This window comes from Panthera tigris, chromosome A2, assembly GCF_018350195.1.
Source record: "Panthera tigris isolate Pti1 chromosome A2, P.tigris_Pti1_mat1.1, whole genome shotgun sequence".
Taxonomy (NCBI): Eukaryota; Metazoa; Chordata; class Mammalia; order Carnivora; family Felidae; genus Panthera; species Panthera tigris.
The window spans coordinates 153693220-153704658 of NC_056661.1; the positions used below are offsets into that span (position 1 = coordinate 153693220).

At 54.7% G+C, this 11439-nt stretch overlaps 1 protein-coding gene across 2 annotated transcripts in view; it reads right to left on the reverse strand.

The window, feature by feature from the left end:
* Positions 1 to 2490, reverse strand: part of DENND2A (DENN domain containing 2A) — a 102340-nt gene extending 99850 nt beyond the window's left edge. The window contains exon 1 of one of the 2 annotated variants that reach the window (XM_042973692.1): positions 2451 to 2490. Coding sequence is in view for 1 of the 2 variants with exons in the window: in XM_042973683.1 (XP_042829617.1) it covers positions 635 to 681 (47 nt within the window). In the remaining variant the exon portion in view is untranslated. Of the gene's footprint in view, positions 1 to 634; positions 793 to 2450 lie in introns of those variants that run through there. The other variant, XM_042973683.1, reaches the window with a different exon arrangement.
* Positions 2491 to 11439: the final 8949 nt, after the last annotated feature.

Sequence of the window (11439 nt, forward strand, 5' to 3'; positions counted from 1 at the left end):
AGACCAGAGTCTCAGCCTACCAGCCGGGGGACCGTTCTACGACTTGCCTGCTTCCCCTTCACGGTGGGCACCCGGGGTGCTTTGCTCTCTACATTCATCAAAGCCGGTGTCACCTCCTCCACTTGAGACCATGGGCTCCTCTGCCTAGATTTCCCCTGGCCCCAACTGCCCGCAAGTCTGAGCTGACGCTCAGCAGCCCGCAGAAATGCAGTGTGCACCCAAGTCAAAACGGGAAGATGGTAGAAGGAGCCAGTCACGTGGAATTGTATCTTCCCATCTCTTGTAACACCCACAACGAACATTTTTTTTTCCCTCTGTCACTCTTTGGTCTTTACACAAGGTTCCTCATGATAAATTCCCCATTGAGTTCATTCCAGGAAAAATTGTGTTCTGAAAATTAATTTGTAAGCTTTCTGTTGTCCAAACTCCAAAACTGTGCAATCCAGTGTATTTTTGTTTGTCTCTAAGCTGCCAGGAAATTTAGAGCCAAAGTCGTTGTCCAAGTGTCGTAATCTGCTAAACTCAGGCCATTCAAAATATCCATTCCTTTTGCTTTGCTTTGTGTTCTCCCGAGCTTTTCGGCACTTGGTTTTGGTCTAAGTTACCTCACCTGTGCCCGTCGCCAGGGTCCTACCTCTTAATCTCTTGGATCCGTCCATCCTGCCTCAGCATTGCCATCATCTGCGCGTCAGTAATTCTGGCCCGGGCACTGCAAAGCCGCGGTCACATTCTCCTCCAGACCTCCACCCAACAACCACAGCGAGCTTTCTAGGACATCATCTGAACCCAGCTTCGGTGAGATCCTCCTTCCCTCTGGGGGCACACTGGGAATTCTCCCCACACTTACCCTCCCGCCCTCTCCCTCCCCCTGTCTTGGTGACTTTGTGCTTTCCGTTCCCTCAGCTGGAAACCGCCTTCCCTGCTTTGTTTTCTTGGTGAAGAGGTTTTCCGCGCTCAGTCCCAGCATTACCTACACTGTGGGCCTCCCCTGAGCTGAGTGGCCCAGCTCTGGGTTCCCCTAGCACGTAGCACCCACAGCCAGGCCAGCCCAGGACTGGTTTTAATTTTTTTTTTTTTTTTTGGTAAGATTTTGTTCTTAAGTAATCTCTACATCCAACGTGGGGCTCGAAATCACAACCCTCAGATCAAGAGTCCCGTGCTCTACAGACTGAGCCAGCCAGGCACCCCTGGTTTTAATTCTTCTGACTATCCAGCTGGGATGGTGAGTTCTGGAAGGAAGAGAGAGCTCTTATTCATCACTGGGTTTGTTCCTAACGCCTAGCACAGTGCTGTTAAGTGAAGGATTACACAACACAGGGAGGCTTCAAATCTTCCCAATAAAAGCACTGAAAGCCATCCTCTTCCACCAGCCTTTCCACTCACTACCCTTCCTCAAAAACAGTCACTGTTTGCTCTTAACTTCTCACAGACTTTTGCTCCATCTAAGCAGCCCAGCCAAAGGCTTTCTACTCCACCACGCTGGTGTGTTCAATACTTGACAGTGCAAGCAGAGAGGATTTAGTTCTTTTATGCCGTAACCACCAAGGGCGTAGGGTTTGATAACAAAATTTCGGTGGAGTGCCGACTGTAAGACGACCAATCTGGGGCCACTGCTATCTGAGTGGCTGGAGGCGTTAGAGAAGTCGGTCCCTGAAGCCCATCTCCACACCAGCTAGAATTCCCCCTGCTCCTTCTCCAGTACCGGCCGCTTAGAGCCCGAGTCACTGCACTTCTCCTTGCCCAGCCCGGCCGGAGTGCACTGCCCAGCTTCCCCACCGGGTCCCCCGGAAAGGACCCCGCCGCTGGGGTCTGGCCGTCCTCAAGGGTTTGAATCCAGCTCTCTGGGACTCTCCTAAATATCGCTGTACCCCGTGTTGTTAAGAGACACCCAACTCCCCGGGCTCCATCTGCTCCCAAATCCCTCCTTAGGGGAAAAGTGGGAGAAATAAGAGCATTTAATCATCTTGACCATCCTGCTTTCCCAAGACTGCAAATTCTGACCCAGTTGGGGGGGGGGGGTTGTCTCTGGCTGCTCAGCCCCACTGGATTCTTTCTCTACACACACTCTCTCTCTCTTTCTCACTCACGCCCCCTGGGACACAGCCCGGCGGACCCAGGCTCTGCCCAGTTTCTGCAGGTTTCCGACGCGCGGGACGACGGCTTCCCCACTCGGCCCTGAAAGTCACGCCGAGCCCCCAAAGGCCGTCCGGCCAGCACTTTGCTCAAGTCCCTCAGGTCGGGCTGAAGAGCCTCAGTCCCCACGTCCGCACTCGGGAAACCCGGTTTTCAGTCTGCAAAGAGCCGCTTCCGAGCCCCGGGCTGGGGCAGCTCCCGCCGTCCCCTCCCTTCCCCCCAGGACCCCCTCACCCCCCCGCCCCCCGCCGGCGCGTCCCCTCCGCGGCGCCCCCCGCCCCGCGCGTCCCCTCCTCGGTCCCCCGGCCCGGCCCTACCTCCTGGCGGGCCGCGGCTCCGCGGGCTCCGGGGCGCAGCTCGGGGGCGCCCGGGCGGGCGGGGGCGGCGGGCGGCGGGGGCCCGGGGCGCCATGGCCCCGCAGCCCTCCGCCCTGGTGTCGGCCGGGCCTCTCCCGGCGCCCGGCGAGCCGCGCGCCCTCCGCTCGCGTGCCCGCCGCCCGGCCGCCGCTGTGGGCGAGTGCAGGGCGGGCTCGGCCGGCTGCCGCGTCCTCTCCGCCGGGCCGCGCGCCCCGCCGCCGCCGCCGCCGCCGCCGCCGCCGCCGCCGCCGACCCCCGCCCGCCGCCGCCGCTCCAGTGAGCTCATCCGCAGCTGGCGGGCGCCCGGCCCGTTGCCACGGCAACGCCTCTCCCAGGGCCGCGCGGACTCGAGCGGCTCCCGTAAACAGGACCTTCTGCCGGACTCTTCCCCTCGCCTTTTTTTGGGGGGTGGGGGGTGGGTAGGGCGACGGCGGCTTAACCCTTTCTTCGCTGGAGACCGGGCGGCGCGGTGTTCTCCGCCTCCGCCAGGCCCGGGGTCCATTGGCGCGAGGCGCCCGGCGGCGGCCGAGACCCTGAGACACAGGCACGGAAGCGGCGGCGACATTCCCTGCCCCCCTGCCCGTTTCGCTCCGTCGCCAAACGCGTTTGTGGGGCACCTACTACGGGTCGGGCGCGGCGCTGGGGTCTGGGACGTCCCGGGCAGCGAGTCAGCCGCCTCTGTTGCCCCTTGCAGCTTGCAGTCTGGCTGGGGCACCGACAACCAGAACATAGGCAACGAAAGCCCGGGGGCGGGGGAGAGGGGGCGAGCGCGGGGCACAAGGGTTCCCAAGCCGGGCGGGGGGGGGGGGGGAGTCAGGAGAAGCTTCCCAGAGGGGACACGACTTTATAGTGTCCACTGCCCCCGCTTACGTAGGGCAATCAAGGAACACAGATCGCGTGAGTTGGGACTGCCAGAGGAGGAGTACACGCGAAAATGCTGTGGGCTTCTCGTGCTGAGGACAATGGGGGGCCACGGAAGGTTTTTGAGCGGAGGAGTTCCCTGATGAAAGGGAGATGGAACTGACAGTGGTGATTTATGGGTGTGTGTGTGGAGGGGGTGGGGGGGGAGACTCCAGGCGAATCTCTATACCAGAGAAAAGTCACTCATGTCTTTAGCTCAGGGGCCCCTAGAAGGAAGGGTCTAAAGCCTAGGCAACGGGGGTGGGGGGTGTGGGGTGTGTGGGGGGGTGTGGGGAGATAGAGCCCTAGCCTATAAATCCACAAAAGGGGTGTGTAGGAGAGAGAAAAGAAAAACTATTGCAGAACATGGGGAACATTAGATACTGTCTAGGCAGTCCTTATAGACTGGGGCCCAAGATTTGAGGGACTAATTTAGATATCAAAGTCACAGAACAGAACGTCGCCTGGATGGCTCAGTGGATTGAGCATGGGAGTCTTGATTTCCACTCAGGTCATGATGTCTGGGTCATGGGATGGAGCCCTATGTGGGGATCCTTGTTGACCCGGGAGCCTGCTTAACATTCTTTCTCCCTCTGCCCCTCCCCCACTCTCTCACTCTCAAAAAAAAAAAAAAAAGTCACAGAAAAAAAGCTGTGTCTCCTTAGCTCAGGGTTTTGCTCATTCTGTGAGATTTTTGAAGCTTTTCTAGAGCTTGTTAAAGCTTCCTAAACTCCATCATGCTATACCCACTTCAACTAAGCACAGTAAACTTCCAGAATACAAATTTGCAAGGTACAAGCAAATTACTTTTTTTAAAAGTATAAGCATTTAAATTACTGTTTTGTTTGCAGAAGCATCATTTAATACGTTTCCACTTTATTTTGAGAGAGAGCAAGCACACGAATGGGGGAGAGGGGCAGTGGGGGAGAGGGAGAGTGAGAGACAGAGACAGAGACAGAGACAGAGACAGAGACAGAGACAGAGACAGACAGAGAATCTTAATCAGGTTCCATGCTCTGCTCAGAACCCCATTCGGGGCTTGAAGCCAGTCTGGATCCCACGACCCTGGGATCATGACCTCAACCAAAATCCAGAGTCAGGCACTCAACTGATTGAGCCACCCAGGTGACTCAATACCTTTTCACTTTCTAAAAAATAATTCTAGGACTTGGCTTCAACGTTTATTACTCCCGGGGCTCTGGGTTATCATGGGCAAACTGGCAAAGTGGGGCAGATGGCAAATGGAGCTGAGAGCCCAGCTGGCTGCCTCCCCCAATCCTACACACAGCGCAGGCTGGTCACCTTTGATTCCGTGGCTTCCAAATTGCCAGTCCCACGTCAGATGGACAAACCAAGAGGAGGCTGGCTGGGGAGCTCCTTAGTGGCAACTCCTTGGTGGTGGCCAGCACTCCTTCTGTTCCTTCATCTTTGAGCTCTAGACACTAGCTTGTTTTAGAACCGGACCCTGCCTCAGTTCCCTGGGGCGGACTCTGTTGAGTGGAGCCTGTGCTTTGCGACTTTCCATCCCTGCCTGCCTGTTGGAGCCCCCAACCCCACGGCTGCTCCTGTCTCTGGGCCTACCAGCCACTGTCGCCATGGCAGTGCTCGGCCTCTCCTGGGTGGCCCTGCCCCGCCTGGCTCTCTGGAGCTTTCCCAGCTGGTGTGTGATCCATCCCAAGCCCTGGTCTCCAGCTCCAGAGGTCAGGGTAGCCATCCAAGGTGAGGGCTGTGCACAGGAGGCTGGAAGACCCTCTCAGTGGTCCCTCTTCTCCCCGTTCCTGACACTTGACTGCTCCAACAGTGCCCCCGGCCCTCCCCGTCTGTCTTCGACGTCTCTCCATGTTGGAAAATGAGGTCTAGGGTAGGAGATACTGCCTGGCCTCAAGGCGGGAAAGGTGTGGATGGGAAGAGGGAGACAGAGTTGATTTTTCTTCATCTCGGATCCTGTTTTTTTCCACCTAGAACAACCAGGGAGCGCCGCAGAACCTCTCTTACCCCTCCCTTCTCTTCCTTCAGCATCCTGTCGAGGAGCACGGGCTCAGGAGCAGGTTGCTTTGCCTCTAACAGTGTCTTCATCTGTAAGGTGGAAGTAGCAATGGTTATAACCCACTTCATCCTGTTGGGAGGGATTAAAAACAGATCAGCAAGTAAATGGTGTGGTACTGGGTTTGGCCTGTTGGGGGCACTCTCGGTCACCTCCTGTTTGCTATTTTCCTAGGACAGCAGCCCATTTTGTCCTCTCATATCCGAGTGGAGCTTCCCCCCAACCTCTTTTAGGTCCAGGGCCTTCTGCACCACAGCACTGAGCCTGCTTCATCTCAGCTATAAACCAAGGGAAGGAGTACCCAGGGCTGGAAGAAGGCTAGCCTGATGAAGACGGGGAGAGAGCCTGAAAAGGAGCCTTTGAACAACTCCTCTTCCCCAAATTGTTTAATTTCCACTTAAATTCCTTTTTTAAAAAAGTTCATTTGAGAGAGAGTGCATGTGCAAGCAGGGGAGGGGCAGAGAGAGAGAGAGAGAGAGAGAGAGAGAGAGAATGCCGAGCAGGGCCCACACTGTCAGTGCAGAACCCATGGGGCTTGAACCCGCAAACCCTGAGATCATGACCTGAACCCAAATCGGGAGTCAGATGCTTAACTAACTGAGCCACCCAGGTGTCCCAATTTAAATTCTGTTCGGACGCTAAACATTTACCGAGCACCTTCACGAATGGTCTTGCCACATAATCCTCCCTGCACCCTGGGCAATCCGATATCATCCCTGACATTTTATGGACGGGAAAACTGAGTTCCAAGGCCTTTTTGGCTCAAGCCAGGTTCTTTGTTATGCCAGCTTGTCTGAGAGCAGTGGTTCTGCCCAGTGCCAGCCACTCCGGACTGGGATTTCTGGATCAGCGATCAATCCGCGTCCTGGCTATGCTCCCCCAGGCTCAGGCAGTGCAGTTCCCCCAGGCCTCTCTGACACCCCTCCTTAGAGACTGCAGACCCCCTGCTTGGGTCACCGGGATCCATTCCTTCTCAGCCCTTGAGAGATAGGAGCCCTCTCGTCTCACTGGCACGCAGGCGGCATAGTTGAAAGGTATACACACAGCGGACAACAGAGGAGAGGTTTGGTTGTTACTATTACATGTTTATTTAGTTATTTATTTATTTTGAGGAACGGTGGTGGAGAGAGAATCCCAAGCAGGCTCCACACTCAGCACGGAGCCTGACTCGGGGTTCGATCTTACAAGCATGAGATCATGACCTGAGCCGAAATTGAGAATCAGATGCTTAACTGACTGAGCCACCCAGGTGCCCCTGGGTGTTGTTATTATTATTATTTTATCCAGAAAGCTGGTGTGGGGAGAGGAATCGCTCATTTTTAAGCGCATGACATCTGAATGAGGTAGAGCGAGGAAGGAACTTATGTTAGGGGCAGGAAAAAATCCACAGCCTCACCTTGATATGCCCTTGGCAAAGCTCCTCCACAGCCCTCCAGTGGCTGACTGGAGCCCACTAGCAGCAACGCTCCCCTGCTCTTTTCCTCCATAGGAGGCCCGCTGCCTTCTTCCCTTCTCATTCCATTGCTAACCCACCCTTGGCCCATTCTGCTCCCCTGCCTACAGACAGCTGGACGCACGTTCCTTCCTATCTGCCACAACCCTCATGTGCCTCCCTCTGGGGAAACAAAACCAAGCCAACCATCCCACCCAAACTTCAAATCCAGGTTTGGTTTGTTCTTGGTCCCAATCAAATGTCATCCAGGAGGAGGGTCAGAGGCGCAGCCACCCAGGGGAAGCAGTGAGCAGGGCCCACACTGAAGGCTTCAGGTTCCTTTATCCTCTCCTGGCTGTGAAGGGCCCGTCTTCCGCGGAGATGGCTTTGTCCCCTCTCTTCCTCTCTCCGGGTGCCCTGCTGCCTTCGGTACTGGCATGGGAAGACCGGCGGTTGTGGGGGCCCATGAGGGGGTGCTGTGGAGTAACTGACGTTCGTCATCATAGACCCACTGACATTTCTCAGGGTACCCTGGAAATCTCAAAGAATCACTGAATTGGCAGCTAACACAATAACATAATTTTTGCCTAAGAACCATCTGTTGCATTTCCATGCCCTTAGCTTTGGAGGGTCATTTTTTTTCCCCCACAAAGAATTAAGGCATTCATCACTTTACAAGAACTAGTGTGTTTACGACAGAAAGCCGAGAACAAAGTCAAGGACATTCTGCAGCATTCACCGCCAGGCAGTTTCAGATGTTAGCCCTGCAAAGCCAAATACCCTCGACTCATATATTCTCTTCCTGTTGGGAGACCCAGTTGAACATCGAGGAAGGGACACAAGAGTGCGATGGTTCAGATTCTCTTTTCTGAAGTCACAGATTTGTTTGTAGGAGCAGTTCTAGCTCTTCCTGTTCATTGTGATTCCAGAACATGCCAGGTCAGTCGGACCAGCTCTGGACTGTGCTCAGGACACAAGACTCCCGTCTTGCTTCTCAGAGTTTTCCTTGACCTACTTCCTGGCCAGCTAGACGATCTCCTCAAACCTGAATGGGGAGGCAAGAATTCTCCAAACGTTTCCATCACACAACGTTATGAGTTGGGTGCTGCACTCACAGCCTCAAAACCTGCCAGCTCAACCCCCCTGGCTAACGTTCACCCAGGACCTGATCTCAGCCTTTAGACCTCCAAATAATTGCAAAGCCCTGCACTGCCTCTCAGAGGCCACACCTCGCTTAAAGGAACATGTTTCTGGGAGGCCCTAATATCTTTTTTTTTTTAATACTTTTTAAATTTTTTTTTTTTTACTTTTTTTTTTTTAACATTTATTTATTTTTGAGACAGAGAGAGACAGAGCATGAACAGGGGAGGAGCAGAGAGAGAGGGAGACACAGAATCTGAAACAGGGTCCAGGCTCTGTGCTGACAGCTCAGAGTTCGACACAGGGCTCGAACTCACGGACCGTGAGATCATGACCTGAGCCGAAGTCAGACGCTCAACCGACCAAGCCACCCAGGCGCCCCTTTTTAAATTTATTTTTGAGAGAGAGAGAGAGAGAGAGAGCGTGAGCTGGGGAGAGGCAGAGAGAGAGAGGGACAGAGGATTTGAAGTGGGATCTACACTGACAGCAGTGAGCCCGATGTGGGGCTTGAACTCACAAACTGTAAGATCATGACCTGAGCTGAAGTAGGATGCTCAGCTGACTGAGCCACCCAGGTGCCCCTTAGGTTTATTTATTTAGAGAGAGAGAGGGAGGGAGGGAAAGAATGAGTGGGGGAGGGGCACAGAGAGAGAGAGAGAGAGAGAGAGAGAGAGAGAGAGAATCCCAAGCAGGATCCACGCTCCATGCCAAGCTGGATGTGGGGCTTAACGTCACAACTGTGAGACCATGACCTGAGCCAAAATCAAGAGTCGGACGCTCAATTGACTGAGCCACCCAGGTGCCCCTGGGAGGCCCTAATATCTGATCTGCTTCCTCTATCTCTCAGATCAACTTAGAGCAAAATAGAAAATATTGCCCAAAGGCAAGCCAGGTGACATCTGACTACCCTCAGATGTCAGTGTGACCTTGGGCACGGCACCTCCCTTTTGCGGGTCTCAGGTGTCCGGGGAGATCAGGCCACTTGGCCCTCGGGCCCTACCCAGCTCCCGCCTTCTCAAACAGTCAGAAAAAGCACAAAGCAGCTACCGGTTCTCATTCTTTCTGCTTTTCCCCGTATGGCTGAGTGTTGCCAGGTAATGTTAAGGTGCTGCAGAGACCAGCTAGGAGGGAGGTTCTAATAGCCTCTTACCAATGCAGACACAGCCAAAAAGAGGTAGGTGCCTTGCTCAAGGCCACTGCGAATGAGTGCCAGAGCCCGGAAGTACCCAGCCGTCTGACCCAGGACGACCTGAGTGGCTCTGCCAGTAGGACCACTAGCCGGGGCTACTGGTGTCATGGGCCCGGTTTGACAGCAGAGACGTGGAAGGCCCGGGAACATCAGAGCTGCGCATGGGTGGGGCCCCACAGAGCAGAGCAGAAAGGGGCCTCAAAGGTGGGCATGGCCAAGCCCCTCATCGAGGAGGGAGGGACCTGCCAGGACACCTGGCGTTGGCACAAGAGTGGCACCTGCCCCGGGTGGTGCTGGAGCAACCCCAGAAAGACGGAAAGCAGGACTCAGAGGAGGGGCAATTCCTCTGACAAGCCCGCTAAGGAGAAAGAAAGGAGAAAGCGGAAGGCGGCCAGGGGGCCCGCGTGAGGAAGGTCTGGGACAATCTTTGTGGCAAGTGGGGAAAGAGGTGGGCGAGCCCGCCTGCTTCAGCCTCGTCCCTGACTGTCCTTTTCCAGTGTTGTTTCTGATATTTTCTACTCTGCAGGCTTGAGGAGTAGATGTACATGGGTGGCCCACGGCCAGCATTTTCATGCCAAGGTCCAGCTCTCTTAGGCGCCAACTGCAGGCCAGGTGTACCAAGCGGGACCTGGGGGCAGGATAGAGTCAGTCCTTCTCCAACTTTTTGTTTGCCTGATAGGGCCCTTGTATTGGGAGGGGAGGGGAAGCAGGGGTCCTAATGAAGGGGGGCTGGGTGGGGCCCGGGGATTGCAGCGTTACAAGCTCCCCAGGTGTTTTCAGTGGAGGTGGCTCAAGTCCCCGCCGGAGACACACTGGTCTAGGGTCTGCTCGAGGCAGGACGAAGAAGGGGGTGCTGCAGCAGGCGTGCTCCGGGCTTTCCCTTCGCTGATATCCTGTTCTGAAGAAAACGAGTATGTGTGTTGAGGGGGGAGTGGCTGAAAGGGTCTCAACAGAGAACTGTCCTCCAAAGGAGCTAAGCCCAGTGGTTCTCAGCTGGGGGCAACTTAGCTCCCCAGGAAACATTTGGCAATGTTTGAAGCCATATTTAAAAAAATTTTTTTAACGTTTATTTATTTTTGAAGGAGAGAGACAGAGTGTGAATGGGGGAGGGGCAGAGAGAGAGAGGGACACACCGAATCCGAAGCAGGCTCCGGGCTCTGAGCTGTCGGCACCGAGCCCGACACCGGGTTCGAACTCACGAACCGCGAGATCACGACCTGAGCCGAAGTTGGACGCTCAACCGACTGAACCACCCAGGTGCCCCATGAAGACATATTTTAAAGTCATAATCGGGAAAGGGGGTTTCCAGCATCAAGTGGGTTCCAGCATCCTACAAGGCACCGTTCGGTTTCCCCTCCCCCTTGCCCACCCCTCCTCACACACAACAAAGAATTATCCTGCCCCGAATGTCAAATGTGCTGAGACTGAGAACTCTGAAGCTAGCCAATCCTGCATCTTTATCCCCTATCCTGGGGCTTTGAACAAGCACTGGCCCTGCATCACATCTGCTCTGTCACAATGTTCCATGGGAAATGCTAAAATCACAGTCATGTGGATCACGTAAAAAGATAAGCACAGCCAGGAGGGCCTTTGCAATTCTCTTCCCGCACCGTCAGGTCTGGGAACCCCGAGGAAGCCTAGGTTGCAGGTCACGAGAGAATGGTGCCACCTAGTGGTGGCAGAGTTAACAGCATACGCAGGAGAATCTCCAAGAACTGGAAGCTATGAATAGTTTGCGGGCTTAGGTATCACGAAAATTTCTATGGAAAAAAAACGGAGACCACCCAAGTGAGAACAAACGGAGGCCGTGTATCCAGAGCTTTCTATAGCAAGGAAGTCAGCCATCATCACTTGCATGTGGCAGAGACTCAAATACAAGTGGCGACTCAAATGCTAGCGGGGACAGGTTATACAGAAAAAAAAAAAGCACCAAATGGGCCCTAATTGGAGGTTGTTGGCACAGGGACGCTGGGGGCCTGGGCATCTCCTGTGACCGGTTTGGAGTAGACATCTGGCTTCCCGTGGTTGGTCCTGAGATGGAAGTTGGGGATGAAAATTAGAGAAGCTGGCAGTCATTGACCGAGTCCTGACTGTCCAGGACCTATTAAGGCAGAGGCTGCAGGTCAGAGTTCCACCGTCATATATCTGGCCAGTGTCTGTTTGTATATTTGGTCTCTCTCTCTATTTAAGTTTATTTTGAGAGAGAGAGAATCCTAAGCAGGGTCGGTTTTGTCAGCACAGAGCC